The 18202-nt window shown below is 50.2% G+C and overlaps 2 protein-coding genes across 2 annotated transcripts; both read right to left on the bottom strand.

The window, feature by feature from the left end:
• Nucleotides 1–860: 860 nt before the first annotated feature.
• TOR1A (torsin family 1 member A) lies at nucleotides 861–9690 on the bottom strand. The gene is made up of 5 exons (XM_024126134.3): nucleotides 9448–9690; nucleotides 8520–8785; nucleotides 6341–6516; nucleotides 6113–6240; nucleotides 861–1451 (listed from the first exon to the last, which is right to left on the bottom strand). The coding sequence occupies exons 1-5, from the start codon at nucleotides 9626–9628 to the stop codon at nucleotides 1201–1203; spliced, it is 1002 nt and encodes a 333-aa protein (XP_023981902.1). The 5' UTR covers nucleotides 9629–9690; the 3' UTR covers nucleotides 861–1200.
• Nucleotides 9691–10919: 1229 nt separating this feature from the next.
• Nucleotides 10920–17985, bottom strand: C13H9orf78 (chromosome 13 C9orf78 homolog). Its single transcript, XM_007103754.3, has 9 exons — nucleotides 17848–17985; nucleotides 17426–17485; nucleotides 16101–16152; nucleotides 15892–15962; nucleotides 14912–14989; nucleotides 14131–14328; nucleotides 13251–13387; nucleotides 13046–13144; nucleotides 10920–11596 (listed from the first exon to the last, which is right to left on the bottom strand). Exons 1-9 carry the CDS (start codon nucleotides 17928–17930, stop codon nucleotides 11505–11507), a joined length of 870 nt encoding a protein of 289 aa, XP_007103816.1. The 5' UTR covers nucleotides 17931–17985; the 3' UTR covers nucleotides 10920–11504.
• Between the last annotated feature and the right edge of the window lie 217 nt (nucleotides 17986–18202).

Here is an 18202-nt window from a genome sequence, read left to right as displayed (position 1 = left end):
GCCCCAACTACTGAGCCTGCGCTCTAGAGCCGGCGAGCCACCACTTCTGAGCCCGAGTGCCACAACTACTGAAGCCCGCGTGCCTAGAGCCCGTGCTCTGCAACAAAGAGAACCCACCGCAATGAGAAGCCTGCGCACCGCAACGACGAGTAGCCCCTGCTCGCTGCAACTGGAGAAAGCCTGCACGCAGCAACAAAGACCCAATGTGGCCAAAAATAAAAAATAAATTAAATTTTAAAAAAACGTACTTACAAATCATACATAATTTTATTGTAAAATGGTAGCTGTTTGCATTAATAAATAAAAACACTGTTCTCAGCATCCTGGGGGGCAGCTGAGCTTTCCTAGAGGTTTGGGGAGTTCTGATTAAACATAATGAAAATTAGTAATCAGTGAGGAAGGTTTTAAGAAAATATGGCAAAACCTGGTACAGAGCGTGCGGCTCATTTAGGAATGGAAAGCAGAGAAGGGCCTTTGCAGAGCTGACTGACCGGCCAGTGACAAGCTGCAGATGCTTTTCTTTCGAGGAAATTCTGTTTCTAACAAATTGTTCACGACGTTACTAAGATCATTCCCACAGTTCACAATGCTACCGTGATGAAAACTCTTGGGGAGGACATTTCGGTTTTGTCCGTGACGGGCCTGAGTGTGTCCCCTTACACACCTGCCCTTCTATAAACACTCACCGCCCTTGCGATGGTCATCCTGGGACAGATGGGCTCGCTGCTAGAGCCTCCGTCCCCAGTACAGTGACACCACCCTACAGAAGACAGGCCGAGGACTCAGACGTTTTAGCAGTGAAGACAACACAGTGTACGTTGTAATGACAGGAACTTAAAAAAACACACAAAGCCGACAACTTAAGAGTCTGAAAAGTCTCTTCATACTGTTAAAAAGCATTTTAAATAAAATTATCACATTTTCAGTAAAACTGATTCATCCTTCCTTGAAACAGAAACACTTGAAATTAAAACATGATTTTTAAAAAACCATGAGACCTGGCACAGGCGAGCCGGGGGCCGGCTCCTCGTGCTCCTGCAGGCTCTGGGGCTGTTTCCATCTATGATGTGTCACCCACGGCCCGCAGGCCCTGCTGGATGAAAATAACGCCCAGGAAGATGCCTGTCCTGTCACACCGGAATAATTCATTTTACTCCTCTTCCGGGACCAGAGCAGGGGGAAGCGGCTTCTCTGGTACCATCAGTCATCGTAGTAATAATCTAACTTGGTGAACACAGTTTTGCAGCCTTTGTCAGAGAAAACTCTCTCCTCTTTGGGGAAAAATGTCATCTCCTCGGCCACTCTGCTTACAATGTCCTCGTCAACTTCGTAGCCTCGGGACTGCATTTCGACTCGGATGCACATTTTTAGGTGTTTATATTCCAGGGGGAGGAAGGGAACAAAATAATCAATGAGATTTCGGTCAATTAAGCTGCTATGCCAGAAGCCACCTGGGGAAAAGAAAAAGGTGCTGTTCATCCATTGTCCACCCACCCGTCCACCTGTCCACACACATCTGCTGGGTGTCAGCCATGAGGTGGAGCCCCGCACCTGCCCTCATGGGGCTCACAGCCCAACGAGCAGTCAGACTAGCCAGTGAGCTCACCCAGGGCCGCCGCGAGGGGCGACGCTCCTGTGAGAGCCAAGGGCACGGTGATGCCGCAGCGGGCAGGGAGGCATCTCTCGAGATGAGACCGCTAGGCTCTCAGGCGGGTACCCTGCCTATGCATTTATTAACATTTTTAGATATGAAAAAAAAAAAAAGGATCTGAAGTGGGAAAGGGGCTCACCACCCACCCTGGAACAAGCAGGCAGGCCGAGTAGGAAAGGGAGCAGGTTCACAGCAAGTGAAAGGTGAGAAGAAGAGTTCCCAGGGAAGGACCAGCACTCCCGCGTCTTGGAAATTTGCGACTGGCTGGGGTTCCAGCGGCTGGGATTAGCAACAGGGTAGAGACCCACTGCCGCAGCCGGCACGTCCCAACCCTCCAGCGTTTGGGGGACCAAAAGCTAGAATCCTCAGTAATGTGTGAAGGCAGCGCTCTGTTACGGCCACAGGGCTCGCACTTTCCCTGGATGAGGCCTGCCTCTGCCCCTGCCCAGTCTCGGGTCCTCCGAGGTTCCCGGCCTCTTGACCCTCCCACTTCCCCTTCGGAGACGACGCAGCACCCACTAGATCACGCTCAGCGTTTCTTCATGAGGACGGTTTCCCTTCCGCCTTGCCGCTTCACCCCTGTGCCTTAATCCTGGTCTGCCTCGGACACCAACTCCATCCTGTATTTTCCCCCCACACCACCAAGCGGTTCTCTGAGCCCACCTGCTTTCAGCTCAATTCTGACACTCTCTTCCTGGAGACTCGGTCAAATCCCACCGGTTAAGGACGCAGCCCCACAAGACCGTCCCCTCCTTCAGCCACCAACCGAAAGTTCGGGTTGTCACCCGTGCTTCTGAGGTTCCAATGACCCCCTCCTTGGGTTCAATTAATTTGCTAGAGCAGCTCTCAGAAACTCAGAGAAACATTTTCTTACTAGATTACTGGTTGATTATAAAAGGATATAACTCAGAAGCAGCCAGCTGGAAGAGATGCACAGGGCAAAATATGTGGGAAGGGGCGTGACCCTGCCATGACCTCTGGGCACATCACTCGCCCCAGATCTCCACGTGCTCACCAACCTGGAAGCTCTCCAAACCCTGTCCTTCAGGGGTTTTATGGAAAATTCTTTACATAGGCACGGTTGATTAAATCACTGGCCACTGGCGACTGATTTCAACCTTCAGCCCCCCTTCCCTCCTGGGAGGTCTACAAGGGCTGGAGACTGAAAGTTCCGACCCTCCAATCAAGGGTTGGTTCCCCTGGAAGCCACCCCCCACCCTGGTATTTTCCAAAAGTCACCTCATTAACACAAACTCTGATGTGGCTGAAAGGGATCTGTTAGGAATATCAAAGACACCATTATGGCTCTTATCACTTTGAAACTCCAAGGGTTTTCGGAGCTCTGTGCCAGAAAGTGCGGATGGAGACCAAATATACTTTTCTCGCCATCAACCACATCTGGGGCTTATTCTTTTCTTGCCCAACACTGCTTTGCACACAGCTGGTGCTCAATAAACATCTGACTGCCTGGATGCGGCGGAGTCTGTGGCCGTGGGAAAGCAGCACACCGCGAGCCGGGCAGCCCTGGCCAGCTCGCCTCCAGCAGGCCTGCCCCGTGCCAGGTGCGCCTGAGGCCCGAGGCAGGGGATGGACCAGAGCCAGGCAGACGTGGACTGGCCGCCCAGTAAACAGACGATTCCGGGTAGTGCCGGGGCCTGTGAACACCGAGCTGGGGCCATCAGGCAAGGAGAGCAGGAAGCTAATCAGCCAGGGAGTCAGGACAAGGACCCGCCACACAGAGGCCCCGAAGAGTGCTCCGGTGGAGCAAGTGACTTCACAAACCACCAACTGACCACTGGCCGACCACTCCGCAGTCTGCATCCTCAGCCCGACCCCCCCGCCCCGGAACTGCACCGGAACTGCAGCCGCCTGCCTGCTCCGCACCGCTGCCTCCAGACGGGTCATCCCTTGCCGGACACGCCCCTCTTCAGCTCCCACCCTCTCTGCAGACCTCCTCCTCCTGCAGGCCGTCCCCTCGACGGCAGTGCCACCCTGCCAAGTGCTCAGGCCAGGTCCTCGATTTGTCTCTCTCATTGCCACACACAGTCCCTTAGGAAATCTTATTGTTTCCACCTTCAAAATACATCCCAGTCAGACCGTGTCCCACCTCCCCCACGGCTGCCACTCTGGGCCAAGCCGCCATCATCTCCCGCCAGGTTGTTGCAGCCGCTCCTCGCTGGCCTCCCCGTCCCCTGCTGCCTTCAGTGTGTTCTCCACCCGGCAGCCAGGTGGTCCTGTTAAAACTAGGTCCGATCAGGGAACTGTCTGCTCAAAACCCTCCAGGGGCTCCCTCTTCCACCTGGAGCCAAGCCCAAGGCCCTCCTGTGGTTCCCCAGGCCTTCCACGATCTGCTCCCCACCCCAAGCTCCACCTCTCATCTGACCTCCTGTCCCCTGCGCTCATCCTGGCCCAGGCACACTCCTGCCTCAGGGCTCTCGCGTGTGCTGTTCCCTCCCACGATGCTTTTCCCTCCCGTGTCCACATGGCTCCCTCACTCCTCAGGTCAGCCCAGATGTCACCCTCACAGTAAGCCCTCCCTGAACACTGTATTTTAAAACTGCAGGGACTTCCGTGGTGGCGCAGTGGTTAAGAATCCGCCTGCCAGTGCAGGGGACACAGGTTCGATCCCTAGTCTGGGAAGATCCCACGTGCCGTGGAGCAACTAAGCCCGTGCGCTACAACTACTGAGCCTGCGCTCTTGAGCCCGCAAGCCACAACTACTGAAGCCCACGTGCCACAACTTACTGAAGCCCGCGCGCCTAGAGCCCGTGCTCTGCAACGAGAGAAGCCACCGCAATGAGAAGCCCGTGCACCACAACGAAGAGTAGCCGCCGCTCGCCACAACTAGAGAAAGCCCGCGCGCAGCAACGAAGACCCAACGCAGCCAAAGATAAATTAATTAATTAATTTAAAAAATTAAAAAATAAATAAAACTGCAGCTCACCCTCGTCCCACACCCCCCAACCCCTATTTATTGGTTTACTTTTTCCCTATTGTGGGAAAAGGGGAAGATAAATCTCTACCTCTACGTAGATATGGGTCCCAGCATCCGACACGCTTCCTTACTTGTTATCATTAGGATAGAGACTCCACAAGAGTAAGGAATTCTGTTTTGGCTCACTGCTGTGTCCCCAGTTCTTGGACCAGTGCCTGACACCTAGTAGGTGCTCAACAAATACGATGAGTGAACGAATGAAAGAGTTCAGCCATCTGCCTAAGGCCGGAGTCAGGACGTGGCTGAGCCAGGCCTGCCAGATCCAAAGCTCATCCTCTGGAACCCTCTGGAACCTGCAGCGTGGGTTCTAGGCCAGAGCCACTTGCTGTGATATTCAGGGGCTGAGACTCCTACTGCATGTGTTCATACTTCTGGCATGCCAAGAATCTACTCAACATACGACAAAATATTTTGTCTTTCACCGTTAACGTTCCGCTTGCACGAACTGACATAAAATACCCCATTACTGTTCACGTAACTCTGAAGTGCTATGAATTTCTTGACAAGTCTGTTTCAGAGGAGACCTTCTGTTTTACAATTTCAAGAACAAACCTGAGCAAATGGTAGCAATCAACCCACATGGCTCACGGATTTTACCCAGTGAGTCAGTCTCCAACATGGTGTCTTTCCACATCCAAGGGTTCAAGGTCAAAAGTGAATGTGTCAGGTCACTGGCAAAGCAATGAGCTTGGTAGTAAAAGCTCACGCTCTGGAACAGAGATACCTAATAGGCTGTGTGTCCTTGGGTAAGGGGCTCTCTCTCTGAGCCTCAGTTTCCTCATCTATAAAATGAGGACAATAATAGTTCCTACCCCCGGAGGTTATTATGGAGATTAAAGGAAACATGCAGGTAGAGAGTTTCACACACTGCCCAGTACAGAACAGGGGCCCAACCACTGCTTGGCTGTTACTCTCGGGCACAGACCCTCAGGGCTCTGGGTTAACGTGCAGGAAGAAAGGGACCTAACGGGCCCATCTCCTCCATCAGAGGCTCCCCAGCAGCCTTCCTTGTTCCACCACCCGCTTTCATAAAGGAAAATGATTTGGCTGAAAAAACCAGGAAACGAATTTTCAAGATCTTGATGATCAACAATGTCCCTATTTCTTTAAAACAGCATCTCCCAAACTTGCGTATGTGTAAAAGTCACCTGGAGTTTGTTAACACAGATTCCCTCAGGAATCTGGACTCAGTAGGCCTGGGGAAGGGACTGAGAATTGGTATTTCTAACCAGCCCCCAGGTGATGGTGAGGTCGTCGATTTAAAACTTAGAGGTGCGGGATCATGAAGTAGGGGGATGTTGTGCTGGGAACGGAGGGCCTCGCTAACTGTTGTTGTTTTTTTTTTTTTTGGCCGCACTGTACTGCATATGGGGTCTTAGATCCCCAACCAGGGATCGAACCCACGGCCTCTGCATTGGAAGTACGGAGTCTTAACCACTGGACACCAGGGAAGTCGCCCCACTTACTGTTCTTTTTATTGAAGGCCGACACAGACAAGGCATGCTCCATGTCTCTGAGCTTGATTTCTTCCCTCTGCTTTCCACTTCTCCAGAAATCTAAAGCCACGTCTGTGATCCTTTCTGCTCCAGCATTGCTGCAAAAGAATTCTAGTGAATAAGGACTGGGGTTTTTTCCCCGAAGCCCCCAGGCTGGGGCTCAGAGCTCTTCAAACCATGTCCCAGCCCCGACTTTACCTGAGAAATATGAAGATGGCTTTCTGATAGGAGACCCCATCCAAGTTGTCATAATAGTCTAGGTAAGGCTTGATGGCATCTATGAGGCCAGCATGCATCTTGTCCATCTCATCAAATATGAAGATGGACCTCGCACAGGCACTCACGTTGCCGCGAATCCACGACTGTAACTGATCCTGAGTGACAAGGGGGAAGAGCCAATACAGATGCTCAGAAGTGCGGGTGACCCCACCAGAGGGAGCATTATTAACGCTACAACTGCCTCCACAAAGGCTGCATTTACGGACTGCTTACCGTGCGCTCCCCACTGTGCTAAGAACTTTATACAAGCTCTTGTGTTTCTCACCACAATGCCACGTAGTGGGCATTATCATACCCATTGTACAGATGAGGAAACTGAAGCACAGAGAGCACAGTCAACTGAGATTACAAAACTTGCCCAAGACTACAAAATTAGTATGTGACAGAGCAAAGATCTGAATCCCACCCTGCCTGATTCCAAGGCCCCACACTCTGATTGTAATTCTTGTCCCGCGACATGTCACGTAGATGCTGGGTCACTGAGTTGCTGGGCCTTTGTCATCAAAATGGCAATGTTAATACATATCCTGTGTACACCAGCCTTCTTGGAAGAAGGCAGAGACCAAGTAACCTCTTTTCTCATTCAGTCCTTAGATCAGCCTGGAGAAGGGGATCTAACTTTCCAGTGGGGGAAGTGAGGAGAACTCCAGAGCACACACACTTGGGCATGACTGTGGTGAGGCAACACTCTTTTGAGTTTCTGGAACAATGCCTGGAGGTTGCTGAAATAAATTTGCTTAAGTGGAACATTCCCTAAGAACATATTTAGGTACTTCTTATATTAAACAATCAAGAAGGAGAAAGGACCCTTTGCATCAGAAATTTGAACTATGGTTCTATACAGTTCTTTCCTGGATGTTTCCTGGATGTAAGGAGAAAGAATTAGCTATCTGTTTCTGAGGAAAATTCTGTAAGTTACAATGACTTGACTTCTTATGATTTGGTGTTTTGCTTGGCTACTCGGACCATGGTTACGGTGTTCCATGGGTACGTATTTAACTTAAGCAGTGACTCTGCTCTGTAGGTATGGACTAACCTCTATTTACAGAACGAGAACCTTAGGGGAGCTGAAGTGACTTGCCTGAGTCCACAAAGCGAACCACCTTTTAAACAAGGATTCCTTCATGTCTGGCAGGCTGCAGCAACCAAGGTCTTCCCATTCTGCTTCTCCCACTTACAGACAACAACAGAGAACATGTATCGAGCACTCACTACAGGTAAGATGCTGTTCTAAGCACTGTTCATACAATGTTTTATTGTGATCTTCCAAAACCCATCAAAGTAGTTACTACTGTGTTCCCTATTTCACAGATGAGGAAACTGAGGTGTAGAGAGGTTAAGTAACTTGCTCAAAGTCACACAGCTATTAAACAGTGAAGACAGAATGCTAACTAGGATGACTATCTCATCTCTATTTGCCTGGAACTTTCTCAGTTGTAGCACTGAAAGTCCCACATCCCAGAAACTCCTGGACAGTTGGTGACCCTGACGCTCTCCCAAGCCAAAGGGAAAAATGTGTTCGCACAAGTGAGGATTAAAAAAGGCAAGAGTTAACGCTGAACGCTTATGTGCCGGGCATCACGTTACATACTTGACACACAGAGCTCAAGAAATCCTCACAACTGCCATTTGACAGATGAAGAACCTGAGTCTCTGGGAGGTCGTGTGACTTTCCCACAATTACACAGCTGTAAGGAGCCTCAGGGCTCAAATCCAGGTGTGCCTGCCAACAAAGCCAGACTGTTAAATAGGGAGTTAAACCGTAAAAGCAAACCTAGGCCTCCCTAGAAACATTTCCTCTTTCATAAGACATGTTAGATTTGAAGATCTTTAAACTGGATTTGATTATGTCCATCTCTCAAATCCTACGACCCCATTTACTATCACACTGAGCCTGTTTTCAGAAACCACCACGAGCTTTGACGGTATAACTGCTTCCTGCATCTCCAACCCTCTGTAAGTTCCACACTTTTCAAAGGGGAACTGATGCATTTTCAGGGCTCACTCATTTCAACACGGAATTTCCAAATCCCATTCCCCAACAAAGAAACCCCAAACCCATCATCATCCAGGAAGGATCCCGAAATTTGGCCCTTGCCTTATACAGGGTGATGTTGGAGACGTGAGGGAAGTGCAGTGTGGCCACAAAGAGGTGGACGTAGTCACTGTTCAGACCACCCTCGTAAATATTCTCCGCGATGATCTTGCTGACAAAATTTTTGCCGGTGCCCGTCCACCCGTGTAGGGAGAGGGTGAGAGGTTTCTTGGGCTTCGGGTTGCTTATGAAGCCAGACACAGCATTTAAGATGACCTTCTTTGCAAGATGCTGTCCAAAGAGCTTGCTGTCCAGATCCTTCTGCAGCGCTGGGAAAAACAATGCCAGTCAGGCGGGGAGGAGGGGGACACACGTGGCAAAACGCAGCCCAGTTTACAGGCTCATGTGAAAGCCAGCAAAGCCCGCTAAGCTCTTCAAGAGTCTAGTGAGACGCGGATGTAGATAAGCACTTGGCCCAGGTGACCCGCGGGTCCAGCAGGCCCTCCCCCTCTGCTAGTCCTGCCCGTTCCCGAGCTCTCCTTCCTGAAGAGACCCTTGGCTCCAGTGCCTCCGCCACCAGCGTGAACTCCTCATCCCCGCTCGGTCCCTCCCACCCCACGGCCGGGCAGGAAAAGGGCGGCGGTTCGGCCCCCACTGCTCCGCGCCGGAAGAGTCCCCACCAGCCTTCCCGTCTCCGGCGAGGAAGGAGTAAAAACCCTCGGGAGTTAGTTTACAATCGTCCACACTCCCAGTTTCTGAGCGAAGGTGCCCAAACACCAGCTGGCCTCCGCAGGTCTCCGACCAAAGTCCGGCCTGCCTGAGGCCGTGGCCCAGGAGCCAGGCCCCATCCCGCACTCCGGTTCCGGGTCCAGCCCCCGCCGGCCTCAGCGCTGCCCGGGCTTCCGGGCCTCCTGGACCCCAGCCTCTGACCCCCGCCCCAGCCCTAGCACCAGCCCCCAGCCCCCAGCCCCCAGCCCCCTCCCCATCTTACCGTTCCGGCTGAGGCTCCGCTTCTGGCTGCAGCACTCGGCGAACAGGCAGTAGAGGCGCGGGTAGGAGATGTAGCCGGTGAGGACGCCGGCCAGGGCCAGTCCCAGGCTGATGGGCTCCACCGCCTGCACCGCCAACGGCGCCAGCAGCACCAGGCCCAGTGCGGCCCGGCCCAGCTTCATGCCCGGACCCGCGCCGCCCCGCGCGTTCTCGCGCCTACCGCAGACCGGCGCTACCGCCCGCCTGATTGCACTTCCGGTCCCTCCCGCCGGGGCCGCCATCTTTGTAGCGGGCGGACCTCCTCCGACGCCGGCGGCCGCCATCTTTGTGAGGGGCACGGCCCTTGCCTGCTTTGGGCGCTGGGGCGGCTGGAGGGGCCAATTTTTTTTTAATAAAACATTTTTGGGAACAGTTTTACACTTCTAGAAAAGTTGACAGGACAGTACAGAGAGGTTCCACATTACCACAGCCCCGCCCGCACAGTTTCCCCTATTATTAACATCTTACATTAGTATGTTACATTTGTTAAAATGAATGAACTTACACTGCTAGATTGTAACTAAAGTTTCTTCATATTTCCTTAGGTTTTACCTAACGTCCTATTTGTGATCTGGGATCCCATCCAAGATACCACATTATATTTAGTTGTCATGTCTCCTTAGCTCCCCTTGGCTGTGGCTGTTTCTCAAACTTTCCTTGGTTTTGATGACCTTGAGAGTTTGGGGGAAGTACTGGTCAAATCTTTTGTAGGCTCCCCAACTACTGGAATTTGTCTGATGCTTTCCTTATGATCAGACTGGAGTTGCGGGTTTTGGGGAGGAATATACTTTACAGAGATAAAGTGCTATTTTTATAACATCATATCAAAGGTACATACAGTCAACATGATTAATGACTGTTGATGTTGACCTTCATCACCTGGGTAAGGTAGTGTTGGTCAGGTCTCTCCCAGGTAACGACACTTCCACTCATTCATTCATAATTCTGAGGATCGCCTATGGGCTCAATCCTGGAGATTCAAGAAAAAAATCAGGCACACGTGATTCCTGCCTTCAGTGACCTTGCATTCATTCGAGTGAAGGGGAAAAAAAGCTAGAAGAAAATCTAGTTTACAGATGAGAAAACTAAGGCTCCGAGGCAAACGGATTTGTCCAACGATTTTAGGAAGCTGTGAGCAAGGCTCAGATCTGACTCCAAAGCCACACTTCTCTAATCACACAATACCTGCCTTAAATCAGCCCAGGAGTCAACCGACCTGTTCTTTCCTCATCACAACCTGTGTAACTACCTCAGGAACAATGGCACAGGTGGGCCATACTTGACAGCTCAGAGACTGGAGCCTGTCCACCTCTCTTAAACTAAATGAGAAAACCCCTCTCAGTGACTGAATTTTGCTTTTGAGCTGCCCAACCCCCAGACTCTGAACACATTACCTAGCGTTGGTGTAAGAAGATGCAATACAAACAATAAGGCTGGGTCCATTTCATATTTAATACTTAAGTGCTAAAAGTGATAGAAATTGTTTTTTCTTTCATAATGAAAAGAAACAGATAACTTTGTAAAAGTCAGAAAATACCAGTGTCCCTTTGATCTCAACCTAGATTTTTCTGCTGTCAGCTGGATCCACTCACTGTAAACAGTGAAGGATGCATTTCTGAACCCCACTCCAGATACCTGAAAATAGGAGACATGATTGCATATATAATAATAATAAAACCACAATCTAAAGGGTATTATCTCACCCTGAAACACACAACTCTTTCCTCCTGACCCAGGGCAAATATTAGGAGAAAGTCAACATATTTACAAAGAGATTTACTAATGCTCTCAAGAATAGAGTTTGTCCCCAAACAGGAAAACTACACATTGTTTCAAAAGGTTACAAATTCAGTGCCTGAAAAATCCAGCAGGTAAGCAGCAGGACTGATAGAGTCTGTTTTGGGAACTGTCTGCTAGCCAATGAGCAGGCTTCTGTCCAGGAAGCCTTTTATCAGGGGGATAAAGGGAGTGAACGACACTGTTTACATCCCACTTTGCACCTCTCCCTTTTAACCTCCCTCAGTACCGCCTGTTCATCTTCTTGAACTTCTCGTAGTGGTAGTCATCCGTGGCCTTCTCGTTAGCAGGACGCTTGCGGTTGGGAGGGGACCCTGAGAAGGAAAAGAGGAAAAGCTGTTTGCCATCCTGGAAGCCAACAACAGGCTTAGTTAGCTCCACGTAGGCAAGGACGACCAAGGACGACCAGGCCCTACAGGAGCCCCAGTGCCTACTCTAGTTAACAGGAACATAGTAGGGCCTCAGTAAGTACCTGTTTTTGGGTGAATAGCAATAAACATGGTGGAGTCAGGTGCCAGCCAAAATATGCTGACTTCAGTGTTAGACCAGGTGAGCAGCAGTAGCTACGCTTCATTGAGAGCCTGACGACATACCAGGCACGGCACTAAATCTTTTCAGACAAGACTTCCTTTCACCCACCCAGCAATCCTAGCAGGGGCATGTTACCATCTCTGCTCAGAGAGGTTAGCTGATTTGCTCAAGGTCACTCAGGAAGTGAAGGTAGGCTGAGTTGAACCCAAGTCTGGTGCCTCCAAAGTCCCTGCTTCCTAGGTATTAATAATAGGAAGCTCTTTGGGAATCAAAGACTACACAGCTAAGGTGTTACAGAAAATAATTTCTCAAGTAGGAAGGAAGAAACAGAGCAACAGGCTGGACTTTCAGAAGCCTCAGCGAATTTAGCGTTTCCTTAGAATCATGCCATTGTTGATGAGAAAGATGACACCGCCTGGTGCTGGTGAGCATGTGGGAAAGGGGCACTGCTGAATGTTGCTGGCGGGAGAACAAATTAGGGTCATTCGGTGAGTTCTCAGAAGGCAGCGTAAGGACATGACATAGACAAGAATGATCATCATTAAATAGGGAAAAATGGGAAACGACCTAAGTGCCCCGCCAGAGGGAAATGGTTAGACTACAGGACATCTATCTATACGGCAGAACGTGATATAGCCGTTGAAAGGGAAAATGTACTTACTGTCATGGAGAGACAGGCAGAGCACACTAAAAAGCTGTGCGATCCTATTAAGTATGTATACAGCATATGTATATTTTTAAAAAGTGGGCAAGGTTATACACAGTCAGCCCTTGGTATCCCTGGGTTCCGTATCCATGGATACGGAGGGCTGACGGTGGGACTTGAGCATCCACAGATTTTGGTGTCTGCAGCGGGTCCTGGAACCAGTCCCCCACGGATACTGAGGGATAACAATATATAAAAATGTTAACAGGGGCCGTCTTTGGGTGGTGAAATTATGATTAACTTTTAATTTACTTTTGCTTATTGAAATTTTCTAATTTTTTGAGTCTCTATTATATTTGACAGCCCAGTGAATCCTTAGAGCACCCCCCCAAGTGATAAGTTTTATTACTATCCCCATCTTAGAGGTAAAGAAACTGAGGCTTTGAAAGGGGAAGGCACATGACCACGGTCCAGAGAATGGACTAGAACCCAGAGCCCAAGCGCCGCCCCTGCCGAGTCCCTCCCCACCTCCACGGGCCCTGGGCAACGGTCACGCCAGGTGGCCCGAGGCCTCTGCTGTACTCACGCTCAGGCTCCGGCTTCTCTGTGTCACCCACTCTCAACGGTCGGGCCTTGGGCTCTTCTTTGTTTCTCCGTATGGGAGCGTTGAGCTCCTCGTGATAAACTGGACCGAAAGAGACCAGGGGACGGGTCAGACAGACTTTGGGAACCCGGGGACCTCAACCCAATGGCATGGGCTGGAGCTGCTTCCCCAGAGACGCGACACTTACATCGGTTGTGCTGCACGTAATTCACAGCCATGTTGGTGGGCACAAAGGATGTCTCACTGTCTTTCTTCTTGTTCTGCTGCTCTGCCAGCAGACGGGCCTTGGCATCCTCCGTGGAAATGATATTTTTTATTTTAGCACTATGCGGAGAAAGGAGCCACACCACAGTGAGATCATCACACCTTTGGGCCACAGATGGAACTGACTAAAGGGGCTGGCAGCCCCCCCCCCCCCACCAACGCATAAGAACGTCATCTTTCTTGGGGCACAGCTCTCTACAATTTACCAACTCCCCTGCGGTCAGACTGTCACGGAGCTCTTCCAGCATCGGAGATGCAGGGGTTGCTCTCTTCTGATCAAGAGGAAATTGAGCTGGAGGTCAGGTGAACTGACTAAGGCTCAAAGCTAGTAAGGCCAAAAAGGAAGCGAGAACCCAGAAGTCTCCCAACTTTCTACCACACCCGAAGATGATTATGACCACTGTATTTCCTCCACAAAAATCCCCTTTTGGAGCAGGTGCTTTGTGGTAAAAATGAAAGAAGGATCACGGGCTGGGTGAGCCTTTATCATTGCTCCTGCTAGAGTAAAGCTGAAGAATACAAGGACCTGAATAGAAGAGCTGAAGAGCCGTGGACAAAGGCTAAATAAAAACATTCTTGTTTTCGGCAGTCAGAGCTCCTGGTCTCTTTAACTACTTCTTACCACCCCTTCAGAGAAACTCCTGGCAACAACATGTCAGCCTGCCAAAGAAGATAGTTTATATCTGTGGGTTTCCAAGGAGACAGGTTAAGAAACAGCCCCTTAACTTTTAACCGGAAAGCAGAGAGCTCGTCTTTTCTGCCTGGGGGCGGGAGAGAGGCACGACCGTGGGTCTGAAACGCACTCGATGCCGAGGTCCACCTCCGGGATGCCACTCAGCATCTGGTTGGACAGCATCTCCTCAGTCTTCTTTGCTGAGGAAACCCGGATGTTTTCCGGCAGTTCGTAAAGGCAGTCCTCTGCATTCTTTGGCTTAACTCTCTGTTCCTCGTGTTCCACGATCCCTTTCCGCTTCTTCAGCTCCGTCTCAATGTACTTCATCCTGAAATGATACCCAAAGGCCTCAAAGAGGGGCAGGAAAGCTCACAACTGGTGTCTTTCAAATGAGTGGCCCCCAACACTGGCTCACGGAGCTGTGATGGTTGATGATGAAGTTGCCATCGTTCCATGGAGAAGGAGAAAAATAAAAATAACTTGAGTTTTTAAATCAAGCTAAAATTTTTCAACTTAAAGCACCAACCTATATTATGAGATTCTGTCCTACCATACCATGTGTAAGGTTCTTTGAAAACAAAAAGATAATGGTAGACGGTAGTTTGTTTAACAGCCTTGTTGGCAAAATGAAAAATAGGCAAGTCCATTGTTTATCCCTGCAATTTTGGGGGGGGTTGGAACATTACTAGTCAAGGAATCTAAAATTCCAAGAACCACACTTTTAAAGAATTTTTGAGATTTTCAAAGTTCTCAAGCCTCAGGGGGTGGGGAAAGGGGAGGCAGGGGTGCGAGAGGGGCCAATTTGCTGTCTTTGGATAAGTCTAGAAATGTCATCTGTGACAAAATATATTGGACTCTGTCTGGCTGGAGCCCTCCCCCAATCTCTTACTGATGAACAGACTGACACCTACATGTCAGCGTCCTCGTCCCTTCGGTTGGTTTCTGCAGAAAATGACGTCCCCAGATGGAGGTCTTCCTCTTCACTGATCCTAAAAAAAGAGAACAGTGAAGCAGAGCCTTAGAGTCACAGCTAAATGAGGCTGAGTGTGATGTTACCTGAATAAAACAAGTATGCAACGAAATGTACAACATCCTGTTTATGGTCAAAAAATATATACATATATATGACACGTAAATAGAAGGAACTCTAGGAATATATGCAGAGCACACTGACGGCCTCTGGAGATACCGCGGGGGAATGAGTAGATTCGTTTATATTTCACTTTTGTATTGTTTGCATTATTTTTGTAATTGTTTCTGTTTTCCTCAAAAAAGAAAAACAACTTCCACATGGGTTTGAAAGACAACACATAGCGGCTTCCCACGTGGCGCAGTGCTTGGGAGTCCGCCTGCCAGTGCAGGGGACGTGGGTTCGAGGCCTGGTCCGGGAGGGTCCCACGTGCCACGGAGCAACTAAGCCTGTGCGCCACAGCTGCTGAGCCTGCGCTCTGGAGCCCGCGAGCCACAACTACTGAAGCCCGTGCGCCACAACTACGGAAGCCCACACGCCTGGAGCCTGTGCTCCACAACTGGAGAGGCCACTGCAATGAGAAGCCCGCGCACCGCAACGAGGAGTGGCCCCCGCTCGCCGCAACCAGAGAAAGCCCGCGCGCAGCAGCGAAGACCCAACGCAGCCAAGGATAAATACATAAATTTAAAACAAAAGGCAATATACAAGGCACCTTTACAAGAGGTGCCTACCCGCATCACTCTAAGTTAACTTTTGAAGAGTTTTTGCTTTCTTTGTTTTTAAACAACATACCGTTTCCAAAGCACAAAGGGTACTCCAAGTTGTCTCATGAAAGCTGCGGCAGGACGCAGCTCCCTGGGGGAACACAGACCCAGGCAGGGGCTGCACGGGAATTTGCCTCTCAGCCAGCGTTGCACTTACTTATCTTTGCCCCTTTCCTTTAGTTTCTTCATGTCCACCATCCCGCCTGTCTTCATCTGAAAGGGATCATCCTGCAGACAGCAAACACAGCCGAGGAGAAGCATCTATATAACTTGCAGTGGATTTTTTTTTTTCTTTTAAGAAAACCCAAACATCCACTGAAGAGCAGCCACATCTTCCCACTGCCCAGGGAGGACCCCACAACTCACCACTAGAGTGGTCTCTTCTTGTACCTTCTCTCCCACCAGCAGGGCTACAGCACTGAGAAAAGCCAAAAAGTGGGGGAGAGAAAGAGAGAAAGGGCACAATTCAGAGATAAGGAGAAACATTTAGGAAGTCTGTAGGTTGCAACATTAGGGCAAGGGTGAGATTTGCGGGGTGAACACTGAAGCCGGCTGGAAAAGCCTACAAGAATAACAGGGTCCAAGAAACACTCTAGATGCTGGAGGTGGGGGTAGTGGTGACGTCAGTGGTACATTTTCCTGTAAAGCCATTTAGCATTATCTTGGCTTAGAAATCTCATTTCTAAGATTATGCCTTCAGGTAAAATGAAGCTAAAGACAAATGCAGGAAAATACTATTGCAGCCTTATTTGATGGTGAAATTTTAAAAAATGAGCTACACGTCCCAAAATAAGGGGTAAGTTACATTATGATATCTGATAGAATATTATGCAGATATTAAAAAGGTTTTTGGAAAAATTACCCACAATGTGGTTGAATGCCCACAATATCATGAGTTGAAAGCACAGTAGTCCCCCTTTATCTGTGGTTTCACTTTCCACAGTGTCAGTTATCTGCAGTCCAAAAATATTACATGGAAAATTCCAGAAATAAAAAATTCGTAAGTTTTAAATTACCAGCTGTTCTGAATGGTATGATGAATCTCTGCTATCCTGCCCGTCCCACAGAGGAGGTGAATCATCCCTTTGTCCTGAGTGTCCACACTGTATACACTACCCACTCAGCAGTATAGGAAAAAATAATCTACATAAGGTTCAGTACTACCCAGGCTTCAGGTATGCACTGGGGGTCTCAGAACATAGCCCCCGTGGATACGAGGGGACTACCGAAGAAGAATAGAATAAAAGTAAAGCTGCTCATCGTCTTCGCAAAAAATAGAGAAAACAGACAGGAAAATAACATTAAATGTTAACACTGGTCACCTCTGTATGGGAGAATTATGGGTACTGTTTATTTTCATGATTATACTTTTCTAAATTTTCCCAAACTCTTAACAATCAGTGTGCATTTCACAATTAATCAGTGTGCATTTGACAATAAAAACACTGATCAATGACCTGTTTCTGTACCTCTGGAGCAAACTTCAAGATCACAAGGCTCGGGGCATGTCCTGGTTAAACATCTGCAAAAAACCGCTTGGACCCCTCCCCAGGCAGTGCCAAAAGAAGGGGCTATGTCTGAGGAGATATTTGTGACAGCGACGGGGTGGGGATGGCGGAGTCGGGGTAGGTGGTTTCTCGGTCATCCCCTCCTCCTCGTCCTCCGGGTCCTCTCCCCCACGCAGTACCCACCTCACCCCGTTGGGCCTCTTCCTCAAGTTCTGCACCTCTCGGGTCTCTTCCAGTTTTAATCTAAAAAAAAAAAAAAAAAAAAGGCAATGCACAGGCTGAGAGACCCTCCACGGAAACTCAGAGTCAAAAGGCAGCTTCGAGGGACACCCCTGCCTCGCTGCCTGTACGCAGTGGTCCAGAGGGTAACTCTGCGTCTGGACCCACCAACGGGAGTCAGAACCGCTGCGCATGCCAGGGGCACCTCTCCCAACCGTGAGACCTTGGGGCGGCGGTCTCATCCCTAGGGGCCTCAATTTCTTCACAGAACGGGATAACAGCCCTGCTCATAATTAGCAATGTTGTCAACGAGGTGCCTGGCCGGTGGTGAGTCCCCCTAGGCTGCCTCTCTCTTCCTGCCCCGTGGAAGCCCGCCCCAAACGCACCGAACTTCCTCTGAGTCCTGCTCATCTTCCTCCGACTCCGAGTCGGCCCGGCGCCGGCGGAAAGTCTTCCCGGTGACCGGCATAGTCGCGCCAGCCCCGCGGTCTAGCCGCCGAGCCCCTGCGCTGAGATCTAGGATACTTCCGGCGCTCAGCAGTGAGATCAGAGCGCCGGCCCCTGCCCCGCCCGGCCTGGCCCCAAGCCCTCAGGCCCCAAGCCCTCAGGCCCCTCCCCCGGCCCACACCGTTCATCTGACCACGCCCCTACCCCTGCCGTCGGCCTCTCCCGATTGGGCAGACTAGGGGGAGGAGGCGGGGCGCGGCCGGCCGGGCCTCCTGACCCTGCGCTACGCCGAGC

Source organism: Physeter macrocephalus, chromosome 13 (assembly GCF_002837175.3).
Source record: "Physeter macrocephalus isolate SW-GA chromosome 13, ASM283717v5, whole genome shotgun sequence".
NCBI lineage: Eukaryota > Metazoa > Chordata > Mammalia > Artiodactyla > Physeteridae > Physeter > Physeter macrocephalus.
The sequence above is the reverse complement of the archived record's forward strand: the minus strand, read 5'-3'. Positions and strand labels throughout refer to the sequence as shown.

Coding starts and splice junctions, on each gene's coding strand:
- TOR1A (XM_024126134.3), bottom strand. CDS start 9,628: ATGAAGCTGGGCCGGGCCGCACTGGGCCTGGTGCTGCTGGCGCCGTTG. Junction 6,517..8,519: donor CCAACATCACCCTGTATAAG/GCAAGGGCCAAA, acceptor CTTGTCACTCAG/GATCAGTTACAGTCGTGGAT. Junction 1,452..6,112: donor GGCCTTCAATAAAAAGAACA/GTAAGTGGGGCG, acceptor TCTTTTCCCCAG/GTGGCTTCTGGCATAGCAGC.
- C13H9orf78 (XM_007103754.3), bottom strand. CDS start 17,930: ATGCCGGTCACCGGGAAGACTTTCCGCCGGCGCCGGGCCGACTCGGAG. Junction 17,486..17,847: donor CAGGACTCAGAGGAAGTTCG/GTGCGTTTGGGG, acceptor TTTTTTTTTTAG/ATTAAAACTGGAAGAGACCC. Junction 14,990..15,891: donor AAGGAAAGGGGCAAAGATAA/GTAAGTGCAACG, acceptor CTCTTTTTTTAG/GATCAGTGAAGAGGAAGACC.